The following is a 21,474-nucleotide window of genomic DNA, read 5'->3' on the forward strand; positions in this document are numbered from 1 at the left end:
TGATGCCATTCCAAAGAAACATGCTTACCTATAGGACTGGATTCTTAATGCTTCCTTCCAGCCAGAACTCAAATTATCTCATCTCAGAAAATGGTAAATGTGAGTCTCCTGACCTGGGCCTCTGTGTAATTATGGTTTCTTTCAAAATCACGTAAGTGAGGAGTGCTAATAAACACTGCTCTTCTGGGATAGACTTCATTCCCTGACATCTAAGAGGGTGATCCTTTGAAAAAGGGCAAACGGAAAGCAAGGCCGGCTCTACCCAATCTTGTCCTCCTTGCCCCATGTTTCCCATGAGGTGTTCAGTCACTTCCTCCTGCTGCTCCGTTACACCACAGCTCATGTAGATAATCATGGCTGTGGTGAAGGAACCAGATGGTGCCTCCACAAAAGAGGCCACACAGATATCCACATACCATTGTTGGTGCCCCTCCAGCAGGCCTGCATGGCTTTACTGAGTGTCTAGAAGTTTTGGTGTGCTCTGGGCAGGTTTGAAGGCCAAAATATAGGTCTTGTTAACACTTCTGTTTTCTATCTAGTTGAAGGAATTTGCCAACTTTGACTTTGACGTCTGGAGGAAAAAGTATATGCGTTGGATGAATCACAAAAAGTCACGGGTGATGGATTTCTTCCGGCGAATTGACAAGGACCAGGACGGGAAGATAACACGTCAGGAGTTCATCGATGGCATTCTAGCATCCAGTGAGTCCAGTTGTAATTCCAAACATGGTCACACCTGGATTCCTTAGTTTGTAGAAGCAGCGATAATCTGGCTAAACAGTCTTTTTGAAGTTAAAGCTATAGTCTTAGGGAAGAAATGCAAATGCCTACTAAAATTGGTCTGTCGTTTTCATGGATAGAAGAACCTCATTTTGCTGGGAATAAAAAATAGCCGGTCCTATTTGAGGTATAGATAAGGAGCTAAGTTTGATGAGTGATGTGGTTCTAAGCAAAATGTTTGAAAAAATAAGTTTTTTATTACATCACTTTCTGACATCTATATAACAACTTACAAAGTACTTGTATCACTTAATTTTAGCAAAATAAATAATTGAGGCATAAGTAGTTAAGTGATTTGTCAGGATCACAAAGCACATCCCACAGCTGTGCTGCTTTACATAGGTAACCAGGGAGGGCCTCTCTGTGGGGGCAATATTTGAGCTGAGACCTAGATGATGAGAAGGCTCCAGCCAACTCAAAATATGAGGGAAGAGAGAGGCAGAGGGGACAGCAGGTACAAAGTGCTGAGATGGAAATGAACTTGACATGTTCTAGGCATGAAAAGGTCAGCATGGCAAGAATATAGGGGATAAAGCTGCAAGAGTAGGCAGCAGCTAGTTAATACAGGGCCTCATAGGCCATGGTGAAGAGATTAGACTTCATTCTAGAAGCAGTGGGACAGTGGGCAGCCACCAGAGGTTTTCAACTGAGAGGCAATATAGTCTGATTTACATATTAATAAATCACTGCTACTGAAAATATGCACCTCCTTTGGAAAGCAATTTGTCAGGAATCAAAGGCAATTATCTAAACAGAAGAAACTTCATCCTATTCCAAGGTGTCGCTATTCTAAAATAACCTAAATTTCTAATAATAGTGGAGTGGATAAATAAATTCCTAAGTTGGGCAGTAATCCATGGGTGCCCTAGCCGGTTTGCCTCAGTGGTTAGAGTGTTGGCCCATGGACTGAAGGGTCATAGGCTCGATCCCTGCCCTGATCAGGGCGAGTGTGGGAGGCAACCAATCCATGTGTCTCTCTCACATCGAAGTTTCTCTGTGTGTGTGTCTCTCCCACCCACTATCTCTAAAAAGTCAGTGGAGATGCCCAGCTGGTGTAGCTCAGTGGTTTAGTGTTGGCCCAGGAACCAAGAGGTCATGGTCGATTACTGGTCGGGGCACACACTCAGGTTGCAGGCTCGATCCCCAGTAGGGTATGTGCAGGAGGCGGCCGATCAATGATGTTTCTCATATCGATGTTTCTCTCTCTATCCCTTCACTTCCCCCTCTCTAAAAATCAGTAAAAACATGTTTTTTAAAAAGTCATTGGAGAAAATATCCTCGTATGAAGATTAACAAAACAACAACAGAAGTAACAAGCATATAAAGTTCTGTTCGTGCTTTGCGGTGTATTGGAAATGCCACTCTTTTTGTTGCTGTTTGTTAATCCTCCCCCGAGGGTGTTTCCCCCATTGATTTTTATAGGGAGAGTGGAAGGGAGGGGGAGATACAGAGAGACACCGACGAGACACATCGACTGGTTACCTACGACATGTGCCCCAATGGGCCAGGGATCAAGCCTGCAACCAGGGTACATGCCCTTGACTGGACTGGAACCCAAGACCCTTCAGTCCAGGGGCCGACGCTCTAACCACTGAGCCAAACCGGCCAGGGCCCACTTTTTTTCTTTAATTGCATGTGGTGGCTGGGTAGCCTATAAGCAAAAACTTAGCAGTAAGTAGTCTATCTTATAGGTTTCTAAAGTTGAGCGTGTATTGCTTTTCAGAAAAAAAAGACATAAATGTTTTTTCTTTCGAGTAGTATTTATATAACCTCCAACCAACCATATATGCCCTCTTAGTTATTGTTCCAAATGCGATTAACCTTCTCCAGAGTTCCCTACTACCAAGTTAGAGATGACGGCTGTAGCTGACATTTTTGACCGAGATGGGGATGGCTACATTGATTACTATGAATTTGTGGCTGCTCTCCATCCCAATAAAGATGCTTATCGACCAACAACTGATGCAGATAAAATCGAAGATGAGGTATGGGAAATAATTGTATCTTGAGCACATTTTGACCATAACTTTCTGCTGTCCTGAATTCGGTTGGGTACAGTTGCCATATTAGCCCTGGGTCTCATCTGTTGTGAGGTGATTGTTTGGAGTTGTTTGGGGATCCCCTTGTGGATGATGTTGCCCCAGAAGATCTCTGGCTATTGCACTCTAGCTCAGTCTAGATGACTTCTTACTCAAGATATCTGTGCGGCACTCTAAAGTTTACAGAAAACCTTACCTGGTTCACAGATACTCTGTTGCTTAGAAGAGACTCTTAGTCCTAAGCATCCTGCCTCAGCATCCAGGGAAGTGGTCTTCAAACGCAGCATTTAAGGGGTGAAATGTAGAGTGATATTTAAGATGGCATGGACCCACTAAGCCTTCTGCCTAGTTAAGAACTGTGTCATATGGAAAATAACAAATTGATTAGTGGCACATAGACATCCCAGGATACGTTGATCTTGGGAAGGGAGAGGCAGCAGGGCAAGTCTTGAGGGTGGCCTAGAACTCCCCAGGACTGACTACTGGACAGTCTCGGGCTGCTAGGTTGAAATTTAGATCAGTTCATAATTTGCTTTATTGTTGATTTTGATGTATACATATTGGCACATTTCTCTGAAGGAATTTGGGAGCAGGGTGGGAGAAAGCAGTTTGTAGTTACTTGGGAATTTCTCACACTTTTTCTCTCTCAATGTCTCGAGTACCCCAGTTAGTAAGAAAAATGTGTTTTCATTTGGAATAGAAGATAAATACATGTGTCAAAAGCCTGAAAAATACATACTAGCTTCTCTCTTTAATGTAAAAGTCTTTGTTTTTGGAAGAGGGAGTCATGCTTTGCCCTTCACACTTTTCTTCTTTTGTTGTTCACAACCAATAGGTCACAAGACAAGTGGCTCAGTGCAAATGTGCAAAAAGGTTTCAGGTGGAGCAGATTGGAGAGAATAAATACCGGGTAAGGAAGAGAAAAACAGTCCTTTGTTGTGGTGTTTTCTCCTGAATGGCCCTTACAGGTGAAAACAACCTGACACACGGCTGCCTCGATGATCCCACCTTCCCGCTGCCTGTGCCTGGAGGACCAGAGCTGGTGGGACCTGAGATACATTCTGTAGATTCCAAATGTCAGGTGTCCTGTTGGCCAAGCATAGTGCCCTTTATAGTTCCATCTGAAAAACAGTGATATATCTAGCTAACAATAGCTTGTACTTGAGTCCTGTGTCTGAGACATATCAGAACCCTTTCTTTACTATTACTGACCAAGGTCTTTAGGGAAATGAAGACACCTCGACTATAAGATAAGGAAGCAGTTATCTAATGACTGACCATTCACCAAGAGCTGGTCCTGTGTCTTTGTGGTTCCTGGGCTCAGAGAGAGCTGGAGGAACTGTGTCAAGGCCCCAAGGGACACACTGCCTGCTCTTTGCTGGGCTACAAACTGGGCCTGGATGCCCTGGGTGATGCCAGGCTCAGTGCTCTTCCTAGAAAGCCTTGCTGAGTGTGGCCATAACTCAGTCCAGTGAACTGTGCTGTGTTTTAGCTTCTTTTAGGACCATGGTCTGAAACAGGGCTCCTAAAATATATTCAGCAGCCTTTGAGGAATTCTCTAAAGTTCTAAGGAAAATCTAGGATTGGCAAAGAGGATTTAAGATGACTGTGTTGAATTACAGTTACATGCACCAAGTTGAAAACAGGAAAAAATCTATGTTCCATTAGTACATCAAAAATGTCTTCAAAGTCCACTTAAAGCACACTGTGCTGCTCTTAGCTGGGAGTGTCAGGTGACTCTGCCTTGGACCACCCTGGGCACTTAGTTAATAAAACTCCAGGCGGTCTTATGCTTGCTTGTTGGGTTTTGTTTTCTTGGTTTTTTTTAAATTACCTATGAGAGAAATGAATTAGTAAGAGCAACAGAAGAGTGGAAAAGTTAGGTCCTCTTAATTGGTAAAACCATGAGCTCGGTAAGAATGGTATCATGTGTCCCTGTGCTTGAAGACTGGTAACATGACTACATGATTTTTGTTTCTTAGTGTTAATTTGATAAAATGTTCTCTTTTTTTTCCCTCCATTTCCTCCATCCTTTACTCTTACTGTTTGTAGTTCTTCCTCGGCAACCAGGTACAGTGTGCCTTGCAGCATTCTTCTCCTCGGTGGACATGGTCTGTGTAGCTAATGCTGCCTGTTCTTTGCTGTGGGGAGAGGACATAATCTGAAGCATGCCTGGGTCACATCTGGTTGTCTTACCAAGTGGAGAACTGCCAGCAGGGCTGGTATTATAGAGCTGTCTAAGCAGCAAAAGGTTATAAGTCTGTATTTTTTTAAAAGGAGATGAAATTTTCCATTCAAAATTAGATTGGCTGAAGATGACATTATGCTGGGCTGAGTTAAAAGTAGTGTGGCTCAGGGGAAACTGAAACTCTGGTATCAGTGCATTCTTCTAAAAAGAGCCTGGATTTGGACTTGGACTTGGACTTTTATATAGGAAGTCAGAGTACCAGACGACACAGTTCTGACTTACACCAAAGACTTGTGATAGTAAACACAAATTTTGTGATGTACACTAAGTCAAAAAGTCATGGGGTATTTGAATATTCTGTTTGTTTAAATACCTTATGAATAAGTACAGTTACTTGCATTTATGTTGTATTTTATCATTATAAGGTACTCGAGAAGTGTAAATCATACTTGGCCATAGCCTGAAGTTTGCCAATTATGGCCAGCCAGCCAGAGTCTAATAGGATCAAGTTAGACTTGCAAAAAAGATTGAATGCTTTTTTACTCCACTTGGTAACTCTAACCTTTTAGATCTTTTTGAGGGCTCTGGGGTCCTGTGTCTTCAAATGGAAGGAAGTTGCATGGGTGAAATCTGTCTTGTGATATGAAATCAGAAACACTAAGAGTTCATTTGAGGCCCTCAGTCAATGTTAAATTCGAGGCACTGCAATAGTCACTAACTACAGTAATCTAGTAGCCTTTTTGGGCCAGTGAAAAGAACAGAGGGTAGAAAGACGGACAAGGACAGTGCAAGTTGCTTTAAATAAATTGTTCCATAAGAGTACCAAGTAGTATACCTAGAGGCTGTGCCTGTTAGCTGGTGACTGTAGGCAGATGCCAGGGGCCCCTTTGAAGACCTATGTCCTTCTCTGCTGCTCTGTTGACTAGCATAGGGTCATATGAGTTCCATCTAGTGTTGGGAACAGAATTATGACATTCATTTTATACATGAGGCACCTGAGACCTACAGAGTTACATGCCACCAGTCATTTCATAGCCAGTGCATGAGCCCATGTCACTGTAAGGGATTGTCCATATAAGAGGAAGAGACAGAAGTTACTATTGCCCCTAAGACCCTGTTCTGAGGTCTTTGCCTCACTGGCTCCCAGCTTTGCCAGGTCTGCACGGGTCCCCATGTTGAGAGCTACTGTAACCCCTTCCACCACTTGTCACACAGCCCTCAACTTCCCCAGACACTTTGCCTACTGGCTTGGTCAAACCTTTCCCCCGTAGCTCAGCAGAAACAGATCAGAGTCTTTCAGAGGGAGCTTTAGTTAGATTAAAAGGGAAAAGAATGAAATAAGTGGAGTAAAGGCTGACAAATAAATTACAACACAGTAATGTAAGAGTAAAATACATCTTGGGATCTCTTTCCAAGTTACTCTGGAAGATACATAGGCCCTCATTTCTGTCTTCTCCTCGCCTATCTGGAGAGAACCCCCAGTTGTGACCCATGCGTCACTGTTCTTGGGTCTCTTGGAACCCTCAGTTCCTCCCAAAGGGCTCCCCATTTCCACTCATTGGGCCAGTGTCTGAGGGAGGCTCCTGCAGAGGCCAGAGGGGCAGCTTCCTTCCCAGGACAGGACGTTTATTCCCTCACTCACATCTCTGGGTCCCCACTTCAGTGCTCTTCACACTCCACCGTGCTGTTGCTGTGGGCACTCTGTGTAAAAACTTAGTCACCTCGCCTATACAAACAGTGCACTTGAGTCAATGCAAAGTAATACAGAGAATTGCCACAAATATATTAATTTTGAGGGAGGTTGGTTATGTGTCCTTCACAAACATCCTTTCTGGCATTCTCAGTTTTTGTGCCTAGTTTCAAAGTTATAGTTCTCCTTTATAACTTTGAAAATTCTAATTAAGTGATTAAATAGTCCCTTCTCCCACCCCCACCCATTTTCCTTGAATTAAATAATTTTAGGAATTCTATTTCTCCAACCATTTGACTTTTGTTTGGGGATCTCAGCATGATTCTCTTTTGTTGCCTCTTAGTTTATTTTGGGAAGAGGATAATTTATGAAATGGGAAACTTCAAAATGTTAACCGCACTGAGAAGCAGAATGTTAGGCAAGAAAAAAAGGAAAAAATAAGTATCAGAAAGTCATGCTTGTCTTAACATCCCAAAGTGGTTATTGAATACAGTTGAATATAATCAACATGGTAAATTAAAAATTTGATTTCTTCAATTAAATTTTAGTACAAATACTACCCAATCATTTGTTCAACTGAAGAAACTTTTCTGCTGGTAACATCACAATTAGAGAATACTTTGGGTTTATTTCTGAAAACCTGATGTGGAAAATCAAAGCTCCTTCTAAGCTTGGAATAATGATGATGCTTTGCAAGGGTTTCCTGGAAGCTTGAGATATTTGTTTTCCATTTAACCTGAGCACACCGTATTCAGAAGTTGATGTCCACCTTATATACACCTTTCCTTTTATGAAAACAAATTAACATAATGAAGGATTTCATCATTGGGTTTTAATTTGGGCAGAAGTTTAAAAGAATCCAAGTAAGCTAACATTTTGGCTCTTCTACTTCCTCCCCCTGTGGTCAGGGGCATGACCATCGTAAGTTAATTTTATTCCAGTATACTGGTCTCTAGCTTTGTATTTCAGCTTTTCCATATTTGAAATTTTGTGAAAAATGCAAGATAGAGTTAAAATTCTCCCCAAACTATCAGATTGTCATTGTATCTGAATACAGTCTGCTTTGGAGTTAAAATTCTCCCCAAACTATCAGATTGTCATTGCATCTGAATACAGTCTGCTTTGGAAAGGCCATCTAATCCGCTCCAAGGCGCACTCACTCATCAGTTTTCCCTTGGTCCTGCAGTTCGGGGACTCCCAGCAGCTGCGGCTGGTCCGCATCCTGCGCAGCACAGTGATGGTTCGCGTTGGTGGAGGATGGATGGCCCTGGATGAATTTTTAGTGAAAAATGACCCCTGCCGAGGTAAGAAACCATCCTCAACATGAATTGCACATTAGGTACGCCCTCACCACTGAGCTGTGCTTACACAAAGTGTTGGGGGTCTGTTTGTTTATTTTGTTGGTGAGCTGCCCAGATACTGTCTTATTAGCACAGATTAGAACTTACTTGGGGTTGACGGAGTAGACCAGGGAGAGAAAGTAGGAGAAGCTGATGCTGTTGGGGAGACAGTAATGAGAACTGAGAATTTGTTGGTGTCGATGAATATTTTGGTTTGAGGTGTTAAATACTAGCCTAGAAAGGAGCCTGATATAAAGCCCCTTAGGTTCCCTGTTAGTGCTACAGATCCCTTTGCCTGAAACTCTGGGAGGGTATTGGGCCCCTCCCATGCAGAGAAGGTCTAGGGAGCTCCCTTGACCAGGAGGCGGGATGAAGGACACCTAGCAGTGAGCCTCGTCACTTCTAAGACAGATGCTGACCTAAACAAGACTCTGCGAATCTGTCTGCCAAACATGAAAAGGCTGTTGTGCCAGCCCAAAGGCAAAAGGAAACGGTAAAATGTAGTAACGGGTATGAGGGCTACAACAAGGGGGAAATGACCAGATACTCCAGTTTGCTAAATCCTCATCAGCCGTGTCCTTTCCTTTTTCCTGTCAGCCAATCTGCGTGTGGGTATATAGGAGGCTTCCCCACTGTCTGCCAGTTTGTCTTTCTTGACCCAGTTTCTGCATTTCCTGCTGTTTCTTTGTGTTTGTATTTTCTTTATTCTAGTTCACCATCCTGGGAGTAAAATAAAGCGCTCTGATTCCAGCTCTTCGATTTCCAGTCAGTCTCCCATAGGTTGGCTTTTAAGCTTTGTCCCTCTTACCCACACCCCCAGCCTGTTGAGAATGGCTTTGCTTCCTAAATTGTAGCACCTCTTGGCTCTGTGGTAACTGCTGCCTTTATGAATGCTTTGAAATAGCCAAACCATAGCTTTTCTAACTATTATAAGGTGACAGCATAAAATCCTGCTGTTGAGACAGAACCCATAGAATTCATTTTGAGTTTCTATTTATTTAACAAATAACTATATAGCTTTAGACACAGCACACTATTATAAGCACTTGACAAATAACATTTACACCTCCATGAGGTGTAGATTCTCTTGTTATCTCCATTTTACAGAATAGGAAATTGAAGCATAGAAAAGTTAAATAACTTGACCGAGGACAGACAACTCATAAATAACAAAGACAGGATTCAAATCCAAGACAGTCTGGCTGTAGAGCATGTGCTCCTGGTCTCCAAGGCTAGCATACCCACCACACCTTTTTGTGTGTGTACTATTGTTTTAGCCTACATAATTAGATTATTAAGGCTTATTCGTAAACCTAACAAATGTTTACAGTACAGTTATATAGCTTTTTTGGAAGTGAGCTATAGTCATATTCTGAAGCATTTCAAGCTAACGGGCACAATTCTCACATAGTTCTTACTTTAACTCATTCTACATTTACATAAATAAGAGTAATACTTATCAGGAGTTCTTTTTTTTTTTTTTAAGAAAATGGTTAATTTTGAAATCATCTGTTCTGGTCAGAACTGGAAAGGGTATAATCAGTTTTAGAATTTAATTATATTGCAAACCAATTTCCTTCATATAAAATTCCTCTTTCATTATTTTAAATGAGGAACAATATAGTTCGTTTTAATCTTAACTCAGTAAAACAGCATTAGTCCTTTCTAAATCTATTTAATGTTTTCTTTTTCATGTCATGTATGTTTGGACTAAACAAACAGAAGGGATACTGCATGTGACATTTTGGAATCTTTGGTTGCCTGTTTGCTGCCTGCTGTACTTGCTCTATTTACAATAACATTGTGCTGCTGGCCAAGAAGCACACTGCCTGCTTTGTCCTTCTCTTACTAGCTAAAAGTTGGAACCCCAAAGAAATTTGGGAGGGCCATCTAATAGCCATTTTCTATGGAACAAAGTATTCTTTTTTCTTTCCTCGGAGCACACAAGGTAAGGCATTCCTCTGTGACTCTCCAGGAGTCCTTTTAGAGCTCCATGATCACCTCGACTGCATTGGTTGTGGAGTCACAAACTCCCAGCAGTCTTAGATACCATGACTTAACCGGTGATAGACAGGATGAGCTACTTGTATTCAAATAAAAATTGTGCTAGGAGGTGAACACTTATGGGCTGGGTGGATGTAATAAGTGACTTGGAAAGGCATGAGCATTGCAAAAAGGAAAGTTCCTTAAAACTATCTGGGATCCTATAATGATTACTGTGGCTTCTAGAAGCTGCCGGGAGTAGATTTTGTATTTGTTTGTGTCGCATTTCCTTAGTTCTCTGGACTATAGAGACTCTTATACTGAAGACAGTATAAAATTTATGACAGGTTTGTAATACCAATGTGCATGATAATATGTCACCTCCTTTTACATGCTGTTTAACAAGATGAAAACATCTCAGCACATTGCTTTAGCCAAATGTGAAAAGTGAGAGTACTCAACAAGGTAGGTTCCTGGTACTGCCAAAATGGGAGATTTCATTTTCTGAATCCAACTTTGGCAAAGGTTATCATGTTTTAGATGGGGATTAAAAACAGTGTCCGCCTAACAAATTGGTAGACCTTTACTGATTTTTGAGCATTAGAAAAATTATTTCCCCCAAATTTTAGTGAAAATCTAGAATTTTATTTACAAAGATTTAAATGGCCGAGATTCCAAGATGGTGGTGGATTGAGTGGAAGCTACCTTAACACTCTCCCAGAACCAAACTAGAATTACAACTAAAATACAGAAAAACCATCCTGAATAATTAACTGCAACAGAAGATGATCTGGAGAGCACCCTCATAACCAAGGACGAAAAGCAGAGACCTCATAGAGACTGGTAGGAAGTGCAAAGGCATGGGAGGGCCAGCCAGATTCCCACAGGCGGCAGCTGAATGTCCCAAGGGATATCTCAGCTGTGGGGGGTTCCCACTGAGAACTCGGGGTCTAAACCTCAAGCTGGGCTTCCCAGCCCGGAGCACCAGAACTGAAAAAGGTGCCCACATAACATCCAGCTGTGAAAAGCAGCAGGGTTTCTGCCTGCCAGGGAAAGACGACTAGAAATGCACACACCCTCTTAAAGGGCCAATGCACAAAATTTCAGGTGCAGCCACTCACCATGGGCTGCAGCAGAGGGAGGGCAGAGTGAACTAAAGCAGTGTGAGGGTTGTGAGTTCGAGATAGAGCTCAGAAGGCAGCCATCTGGATTCCTGTGCTGAGTCATTCCTCACTACGGCAGAGGACATTTCTCAGGCAGACATTTACTGTCCAAACAGCTTTTGCCTGGGGACAAGGGGGGATAGCAATTTCCCCACCCTGCTGGAAAACCTCTGGTCCCACCCTTTGGAGCTTCTGCCTGTGGCTCATTAAGAGACTGAATAATAGCTTAGGGTGCTTAGAGTCTTTGCCTGATTTGATTCCAGAGCTTGGAAAAGCAGGCCTTGGTGCCCATCTTGGTCCTTTCCAAACACACCCAGCCTCAGCAGAGGGAACAACAAGCTGTGGAGTGTGGAAAGCTTCAAACAGTGTACTCAAAGCAAATCACAAACAGTATCTGACATTGGCCTGCACCAGAGACCACCAAAAGACTGGGAGTCCTAGCAGATCTACCTAATACATAGAAACAAATCTAAACAGACAGCCAAAACGGGGAGACAAAAAACAAGCCCCAGCCCAGCCGGGCGTGGCTCAGGTTAAGCATCAACCTAGGATCCATGATGGCCGTTAGAATCCCCGTCAGGACACATGCCTGGTTTGCAGGCTCGATCCCCAGTGGGGAGTGTGCAGGAGGCAGCCAATCAATGACTCTCTCATCATTGATGTTTCTGACTCTCTCCCTCTCCCTTTCTCTCTCTGAAATCAATAAAGATATATTTAAAAGGAGAAAAAAAGAGAGAGAAACAAAAAACAAGCCCCAAATGAACAAAAGAATTCTCCAGCCCGACTGGTGTGACTCAGTGGTTGAGCATCAGCCTATGATCCAGGAAATCGCAGTTCGATTCCAGGTCAGGGCACATACCCAGATTGCGGGCTCGATCCCCAACAAGGGACGTGCAGGAGGCATCTGATCAGTGACTCTCATTGTTGATGTTTCTGTCTCTTTCTCCCTCTCCCTTCCTCTCTCGGAAATCAATAAAGACATGTTTTTAAAAAAATTCTCTGGAAGAAAAGCTAAATGAAATGGAGATAAGCAATCAGATACAGAGTTCAGAGTACTGATCATAAGGATCCTCAACAGTATGAGAAAAGAAATGGAAACTGAAGGAAATGAAGAATGACAGTAGAAATTTAAAAAATTGATAGGAGTAAACAGCAGATTAAGGGAAGCTGAGAATCACATTCAGCAAATTAGAAAAAAATCAAAAAACTAAAAAGAAAAAAATTAAAAAACAGGACAGTTCTAAGGGAACTGTGGGACATGAAACATAACAATATTCACATCATAGGAGTTCCAGAAAGTGTAGAAAGTAAGCAAGGGTTAGAGAACCTGTTTGAAGAAATAATGGCAGAAGACTTCCCTAAACTTGTCAAGGAGAAAGTCACACAAGTTCAGGAGGTACAGAGTCCCAAGCAGGAAGAACCCAAAGAGGCCCATACTCAGACACATCATAATTAAAATGCCAAAAATTCAAGACAAAGAGAATCTTAAAGGCAGCAAGAGAAAAGCAATCTGTTACCTACAAAGGAGCCTCCCATAAGTCTGTCAGCTGATTTCCCATCAGAAACTACAGACCAGAAGGGAATGGCATGAAGTATTCAAGGTAATGCAAAACAAGGATCTGAAACCAAGACTACTCTGTCCAGCAAGGCTGTCATTCAGAATAGATGGTAAAATAAAGAGCTTTTCAGACACACACAAAAAAAAAGGCTAAAGGAGTTTATCACCACCAAACCAGCATTGCAAGAAATGTTAAAGGGACGGTTGTAATAAGCTGAAATAGAGTGAACGAGAAACAAGCATAAAGAAATAAAACGGCAGTAGATAAGTACCCGTCAATAACAACCTTAAATATAAGTGGATTAAAGGCTCTAATCAAAAGACATAGAGTAGCTGAATGGATAAGAAAACAAGACCCAATTATATGCTGTCTACAAGAGACCCACCTCAGAACAAAAGTCACAGAGGCTGGAAAAAATACACAAAACTTCTGTAGCACTTTAAAGGAAAGATCAACAGCAATACAGTCACAGTAGGGAACTTCAACACACCACTGACTTTACTGGATAGATCTTGACAAAAAAATCAGCAAGGAAACAGTGACTCAAAATGACACACTAGATCGGATGGATTTAATTGACATTTACAGAACATTTTACCCCAAAGCTGCAGAGTATGCATTCTCAAGTGCACATGGGACATTCTCAAAGATAGACCACATGTCAGGACACAAAACAAGTGTCTACAGGTTCAAGAAGATTGAAATCATATCAAAGCATCTTTTTAGACATTTACACAATGGAATACTATGCAGCTCTAAAAAAAAAAAAAAGAAGGATCCCTTACCCTTTAAGACAGCATGGTCTAGTCCCCAGAATGTGATCTTCAACAACAAAAAATCATGGTCAAGTGCATATTTCTTCACTGCAGGACTTTACAGAGCTTACAAAATGCTGATTGTGTTGGGGCGGGGGGCGGGGGCAATGTCACATACAGCATTTATTAAACTTTTTGTAGGAAACATCTCAAAAACCTCAGTTGGCTAAATTCTGCTGTTAGCAGTGAAAGGCCACGGATATCAGATTTTTATTGAGAAATACAGTCCAGGGAATGAGGAGTGAGGGAGGGGCGGGAAATAAGATGAGAGCCAAGGAGGCAGTTGGAAGCCTGTCACGGCCATCGGGGAGGAGATGCTGTGTGAACCACGCAGTGCAGGGGGCGTGGGAAGGCGTGGGATTTACGAAGCCTTAGAGGTGCAGTCAGTAGACCAACTGCCATCACGAGGGAGGGAGGGACCTGCACCCGCTCCAGGTCTCTGGCTTTGATCATGTCTAATCAGCAACTGGATATAACTAATAACTTCCGGGAGTAGAGCCTGTGCTGGGATGTGTTTGGGGGTCAGACATGACCTGTCATGGCACTGAAGTCTCTAGAGGATGCGCTCATGGCCGGGATGAAAGTCTAAGAGGAAGAACAGGGCTGCAGACAGAACCCCAGGGACGCGGTGTGGAGGAAGGTGGGGGGAGGGGAAGGAAGAAGTGAGAGCGGGGTCCTGGGAGCCAAGGGAGGGGAGCAGTTAGTGATCCCCCCACGTGCACATTTCAGCAGCAGAGCTGTTTTTACCTGTCGTATTGGCAGAGATTTACTTGCACGCTTATATGTGTGTGTTCTCATTGCCTCCCCCTCTCTCATACAGAGAGCATTGGCCAGAGTGAAGTAAATTGAATATACTCATATTGCATGTTGGAGTGTATACATTGGTCTAAAATTTTGGAGCTCAGTTGAGTGGGCACTAGTACCTGTAATCTTCTGAACTTGTAGTTTCTAGCCACAGTAAAAAATCTAATATTGAAAGGAGCCACAAATACTTTGTTTATAATTCCCTTTCTCCTGGCTTCACCAGCAGTCCCGTTTGTTGAGATCTATGTAGTGCATTCTACAAAGCAAACAGTTTATGAGAAATAGTCTAAGAGCATATTCCAGAGGAATTATTTCTTTTGAATTAGTATCTTTCACATTCAACATTTGTGTTGGCCATACATGGTATCTTCTGACGAAATCCAATTTTAAGTTCTGGTCTTAAAGCTCAAAGCCACAGGACAGCACCTGTCAGCCTTTGGTGCTATTTCCAAACTCTTCCCACCTGACACTCTTCTCCCATTTGCAGGCGACATTCAGCTTCTTACCACTTCCAGATTTTGACTTAACAGTTCCTCGCTGGCAGGTTTTGTGCATTGTTTGATCTCTCTCTCTGTCTCCTCCCACATGTTTGCTTCTTAATGATTCTGTTCTCATCTTTTTACTGTCCCAAGTTCCTGGACCCCTTTCTTTAGGATTGTTATCGGCTGAATTAAAATAGAACAGTCTGGACAGTGTCGATTTCAACTATCTGTTTTTCTCCACTATTTTGTTACCATGTATCTTGCAAAAGCTGAGCAAAAAGTACACATGTCCTTTGAGAGAGAAAAGAGTGTTTGATTTTAACTTAGAGGCCTGAACTGCTGCATCTGCTCTTCCTCGGCCAGCCAGTGAGATTACCTCAGGGAACAGTGGCCAGGCACGCTTGTGACCACAGAATGCAATGGCACTTAATATGCAAATATGTCTTTTTTATAGCAAACCAAGGGGCTTGTTAGTTAAGAATCTACTGTGGGTAAGAATCATGACAAGGCTGATAGCACATGGACTTATCTCTATTTTAGAAGAATTCAAACGTACTAAACCTGTAACTTATATAACTTATCATAGGGTCAGGCAGCTGTATGACCGTCAGAGAGATATTTTTTAAGGTTAACTGACATTATGTGTGCGTGTGTCTATTCCCTTTTAGCACGAGGTAGAACTAACATCGAACTTAGAGAGAAATTCATCCTACCTGAGGGAGCGTCCCAGGGAATGACCCCTTTCCGATCTCGGGGTCGAAGGTCCAAACCATCTTCCCGAGCAGCTTCTCCTACCCGCTCCAGCTCGAGTGCGAGTCAGAGCAACCACAGCTGTACATCCATGCCATCTTCTCCAGCCACCCCAGCCAGTGGTACCAAGGTACGTACTGACCACCATTGTGGCACCTTCCCCGTCCCCATCTTTGCAGATGTTCATTGTCTAGCGCAGCCTCTGAAAGGCTCCAGTGAGGAGGAGAATGTGAAGACTTTCAAGATGACAGCAAGAGGACATTTACTAAACTATGTACTCGGCTCATTAAATCAGGAGTGCTTTTCTCCACATGTCCCCAGTGTGAAGTTGCGTTCATCCAGAGTTACTAATTTTGAAAAGCCAGGCACTGTGTGCAGCTGGAGCTAACAGCTGTTTGTTGTTAAGTCAGGTTTATATGAAGAATGCTATTGCCTTTCTGCCTGGTCCCTCTCATCCCATCAGACTGATGTGCATTTTATTTTGTTTTCTGTTTCTTTAAAATTCAGTGTCTTCTGTTTATTTTTTTATGTTCCCAATTTGCTCCCTTTCTGTTCCATTTTCAATATTTCCCGTCCTTCCCTTTGGATTTCCATTTCGCAGACGCCACTTCAGTTCTCTCGCTGTTATGACAAACCCTGGTTGGTAAACAGTAAAGCTGGCACCCCAGTCAGGGACAGCCATTATCCTGACCTCCAGCTGCCCAGCCCCGAGGTAGAGTATGGCTTCACCGACTAAGGACACAGTCAAGATGAGGCCCTCGCAAATGCCAAAAGCTGGACCAGCCACTCTGGACACGAGTCCATGCTCCCTTCCTCTTTTGTGGTGCTTGCTCTCACAGCTGATTCATCTAGTGGAGTGTTTTCCAGGTGTTTCTAACTCAGAGTCACGAAAATTGGAGATAAGTAAGAGATGCCTAAAACTGGATTAGTAACAACTTTCTAACAGTCTTTAGAATGATACTTTTCAGGGTGATAAACATTGGTCATTCCTGGTGATTTGTTTATTGGTATCTTTTATAATCAGGCCTCTTGGAGTCTCCAATTGTCAGATTCACAGACCAGTTATGAACACTTGAAATTCACCTACGGTGCATGTTCAACAGTTTCTTATCTTTGCTGAGAACAGAAGAGTGGCTGGCTCCCCCGCCCTGAGCCACATCCTCAGGATGGTTGGCATCACTGTGCTGGTTTGAGGTGTGGTGCTGCCCACTTCAGCCAAGCACGGTATCAGTAAATGATGCTCTGAGGCTGAGTTTAGCTTCTGGATTTCCTGGCCCAGACACTTGGGTTTCTGTAGCCTTGATTTGAATACATGTGAACAACTAAGCAAGTTCATGTGTAGTCACTAAAATGCTCAGGCACTTTTGAAAGAGCGATGTTTCAGAAACAACAGACTAGCAGCTTGTCCGATGGGACAATTGCATTCTAGCTTCTCCGGGAACACTTTGGGTTCTTGTGCCTCAAAAGATAGCACTGCCTTCAATCATGTGACTAACGCTGTAGCCAGAGAAACCGGGAAGTACAAGAAGCTGCTTGTGATGGGCTGCTGCCTCGGGCTGCGTCCCACTCCAGGCTGGTGTAGAACGTGATCTGGGGCCTCCTGCCACTAAAACCCAAGGCTCGACCTGCTTGTCTTGCTTCTCTTCTTCCTCAATGGCTCCAGTTTCGTGGAAGTTTTAAAAGTTCTAAAATTCTTAATGTTTTAATTATGTAGTACAAATTCTCATAGGATTCTGATAGACCAACCTTTTTGTTTTGTCTTAAGGTTTTACCTTTTGTTCTGTTTCATTTTGAGGTTTCATCTTTTCTTGCCTATTGGTGTTCTGCAGCCAGGCCATACCTGATGTGACTCCCAGCCTGGGGTCTCTGGGGCTTGGTCTTCACAACGATAGCTTCCGAAACTGGCGCTCTTCCTCCTGTGTGGGCCAGGAGTGTTGTGCTTGAATGTTAATCACTCTCTCGCTTCTGCTGCTTCTTTATAAATTAAAAAAAATACAAGAATCACAATGAAATGGTTGCTTTACTCTCCTGTTGGTGTAAACATCTTAAAGGTCCTGGAAAACAATTCACCCAATTGATTTCAAAGAAAAATTAGAATAGTATGCTCTGGCACGAAATGATGCTTAAAACAGATTTTAAATACTCTTTCTCCAAACTAAGTCTGCTACTGTCTTTAAAAAACAACACTCAAATAGGAAATGTAGCTCCTGCCAGTAGCAGTAATAATAATGTACATCTACCCAGCTCTTTTTCCAGTTTAAGAGGTGCCTCTGCCCATGATTTATTCATTTGGCAGTTTTTTATTGAGCCATCTTCTATGCCAGACACTGTTCTAGGTCCTGAGGGTGAGATAGTGAGCAAAACAAAGTCCCTGCTTTTACTGAGTTGGAGCTTTAATGCAGGAAGGACAGATGACAGACAGGAAACCCCTGGGCTGTGAGAGGAGCAGCAGGGAGGCCAGTGTGGCTGCAATGGAGTGAGCGAGAGCAAGTGGGTGCAGTGGACATGAAGTCAGAAGCCGGACCAGCCCTGATGTCCTGAGGGACCAGTGAAGCCTCAGCCTAGACCCAAGCCTGGTCTTTGGGCTCCTCGTTCAGTGCCTTGTCCCAGACATCACAGCTCCACCCTATGTACTTCTCCGCATCCTTCATTTGATCCACAAGTCAAGTAATTTTATTGTATTTTACCAATGAGGAAAAAAACTGGAAGATCTTAACTTGACTGAAGTTGCTGCACCTACCTAGTGATAGAGATTACAGTAGTATTCAGATCTCCATATTAAACATTTGGGGCTAGAACTCATATTTCACATTTCTAACCCCAAAACTTTGATACTTGGGATTGTTTGGATTTTTTTCTTTTACTTATTCACCATATTTCTGTTCCTTATAAGTATTGTACTTTTACTGTTGGTGGATATTTTTTCCCCATTTTCAGTGGAAATTTGTCAGTAAGATAAAGATATTGGAAGCATTTTGAAATTTTAATTTGGAACGTGAAACTTTATTTTGGGGATCATCAAAATACATGACCTAGAACACTTCCCAAATAAGTCTTTGTTTTCCTGGACTTTTAATTTGCTTTTCAATCTATTAGACTTAAGGAAGCCTTTTAAGTTTTGAAATTGAATTTCTAGCAAAGATTTCACCAAGTAAATATAACCTTTTTATTTTTTAAGGTTATTTCTTCATCGGGCAGCAAGTTGAAACGGCCAACACCAACTTTTCATTCTAGTCGAACATCCCTTGCTGGTGATACTAGCAATAGTTCTTCCCCAGCCTCCACAGGTGCCAAAACTAACCGGGCAGGTAAGTACCTGTGCATTGGGATGGGGGTGGGAGGGGCAGCCAGGCTAGGAATTTGGAAGCAGCATCCCCTTGGCCATGCTTCCTTGCTGCCCAGGGAGCAGATAATGAGAGTAGCACTGAGGTATGAGGCCCAGAAAGTCAGCCCTGCAGATCTGCTGGCCTTTACTGTTTCTTCTGTCACTGCAACTGGCTCAGACTTGTTTTCTAAGAGCAGACTCCTTCCACAGTCAAAGCCAGACCACCTGTTCTTGCTCAGAAATGATCATATTTAAGAGAATGTGAAAGGAAGAAAGGACCTTCTGCAGCAGGGCTTCCTCAGAAGCCCAGTCAGTGTTGGGATGGACAGTTTGCTAGTAATTTTTTCCAACACCCCATGGTTATGATTGCTGCAGGTGAGCTGAGAGAGTCAGGGAAAGATCCCATATATTTGCCATCACTTTGCCCTCATTCTCAGTCTGCCCATGTGTTACCCCAGCTAGCAGCCCAGCCCCGCACCACCGTGGGGACACAGGAGGTAACAGTGCTGCTGATAGAAGCTGGTTTCTAGTCTTCAGGAGGCTAGCTTCTTAAGTGGAGTCACAAAGTTAAAAAAGGTTGTAGAATCTCTGTGTGGATAAGTAGACTGAGCCCAGAAAGGGTCTGATTTGCCCAGGGTCACACATTGGTGTTAGGTTCAGAAAAATAACCTGACATCTCTATGAAGGCTGCTGCTTTATTCTTGAATTCCAGACCCCAAGAAGTCAGCCAGTCGTCCTGGGAGCCGGGCTGGGAGTCGAGCTGGGAGCCGAGCCAGCAGCCGGAGAGGAAGCGATGCCTCTGACTTTGACCTTTTAGAAACACAGTCTGCTTGTTCAGATACTTCAGAAAGCAGTGCCGCTGGGGGCCAGGGCAACTCCAGGAGAGGGCTAAGCAAGCCTTCCAAAATCCCAACCATGTCTAAGAAGACCACCACTGCCTCCCCCAGGACTCCGGGTCCCAAGCGATAACACTAGCACCCCAAGCCTCTGTCCACTTTGAATCCTGCTCCATATATTGGGTGTATATTTATTCTGAACGGGAGAAGGCATATTGTTGAAAGTGTAAAAGAATAATTGTGTTATGAAGCTGCCTTATTTTTTTTCTTTTTGTAAGTTACTATTTTCATGTGAATATTTATGTAGATAAAATTTGCCTCCTGGTAACCCTGTAATGGATGGGGCCCAGAAATGAAATATTTGAGAAAAACAAATGAAAAGGTCAAGTTGCGAATATGTATTAAAAAGAAAAAAACAAAAGCCTCTAAGTAGGGTTTCTGTGTGGCGCAGGGTTATAAACCTGCTTTATCTTTTAGGATTATTCCTAAATGCATCTTCTTTATAAACTTGACTTGCTGTCTCAGCAAGATAAATTATATTTAAAAAAATAAGAATCCTGCAGTGTTTAAGGAACTCTTTTTTTGTAAATCACAGACACCTCAATTAGCAAGAACTGAGGGGAGGACACTTCTAATTGCTTTTCTCATTGTTTTTAATGTTGTGTGATTTTAGCTGATGAGAGGGAACCTCATCTAGGTAACATTTGCACATGATACAGCAAAAGGACTTCATTGCAATACTGTCTCTGAATACTGCTTCAGTGCTGGGCGTTTAAAGGACAAATAGCTGCTAGAATTCAGGGGTGAATGTAACTGTTCAGAAAATGTCAGAACATAGGGATTTTTAAGAGTCCTGGTTTGTAACTTCCTAGCCAGCCCGGCCACCACTAACTCCTGTGCTCACCAGGACAGGACCCAGGCCCTCGGCAAGGGGAGATTCCTTGGTGGCATTGTGAATTTTAGAATTTGTTTATCTGCATTTTTGCTATTTATTTAAACAGTCGATCAACTTCCCACAGACTGAGGAATGAATTCCACGAGCCTATTCGGAAAATGTGGATGTAAAACAAACACTTGCTCGTCCTTTAAAGGAGTTCACCAGCACACTTGTTACCAAGTCCCGTTTGCTCCTGTCTTTTTTTGTGCGTAATAAAGTCAACTGACCAAGTGACCATGAAGAGGGGCTGTCTGGGCTCCTGTTTTTAGCTGCTGCTCCTCTTCAGCTCCGACCATGTTGCTGTGTGATTATCTCAATTGGTTTTAATTGAGGCAGAAACTGAAGCTCTACCAATGAACTGTTTAAAAACAAGACACTTTTGTATTAAAATTGCTTGCAGTAACAAACATTTTGTATTTCCTAATTTTCTTCTCAACCATTCCCTTATATATAACATGTTACTCTGGGATATGATTGTGTTTTAGGTACTTGAATGCATTATTGAAATCAAAAATGTTGTGATGGATAAATTATGGAGCTTATTAATAGATTTTTTTTCTTGTTTACTTTATCCTCGTAAATTTTATTTAACAAGGCAACAAAGAGATAATTGGACTATTAATGTAAATCTGTAGGGAACCTGCCCCACTTAAGTGACTAAACAAATACCAATATGTAAGAAGATTTCTATATTAGAAATCACAGGGATCCTGGAGTTTGAGAAAAGGGGCCCATTTTCCCACAGTACACTGAAATTTCTGATTAAATGATAGAATTCCAGAG

At 42.6% G+C, this 21,474-nt stretch overlaps 1 protein-coding gene across 5 annotated transcripts in view; it reads left to right on the forward strand.

Annotated features, from left to right (window-relative positions):
- Window positions 1-21,224, forward strand: part of MACF1 (microtubule actin crosslinking factor 1) — a 305,107-nt gene extending 283,883 nt beyond the window's left edge. For 2 of the 5 annotated variants that reach the window (XM_081144947.1, XM_081144946.1), the window contains 9 exons: window positions 540-702; window positions 2,611-2,765; window positions 3,655-3,729; window positions 4,872-4,889; window positions 7,884-8,001; window positions 15,512-15,723; window positions 16,195-16,305; window positions 18,772-18,901; window positions 19,631-21,224. In XM_081144947.1, the coding sequence (XP_081001073.1) occupies window positions 540-702; window positions 2,611-2,765; window positions 3,655-3,729; window positions 4,872-4,889; window positions 7,884-8,001; window positions 15,512-15,723; window positions 16,195-16,305; window positions 18,772-18,901; window positions 19,631-19,887 (1,239 nt within the window). In that variant the 3' untranslated portion in view covers window positions 19,888-21,224. The remainder of the gene's footprint in view (window positions 1-539; window positions 703-2,610; window positions 2,766-3,654; window positions 3,730-4,871; window positions 4,890-7,883; window positions 8,002-15,511; window positions 15,724-16,194; window positions 16,306-18,771; window positions 18,902-19,630) is intronic. The other 3 variants (XM_081144948.1, XM_081144950.1, XM_081144949.1) reach the window with 2 other exon arrangements.
- Window positions 21,225-21,474: the final 250 nt, after the last annotated feature.

This window comes from Miniopterus schreibersii, assembly GCF_964146895.1.
Source record: "Miniopterus schreibersii genome assembly, chromosome: 8".
Taxonomy (NCBI): domain Eukaryota; kingdom Metazoa; phylum Chordata; class Mammalia; order Chiroptera; family Miniopteridae; genus Miniopterus; species Miniopterus schreibersii.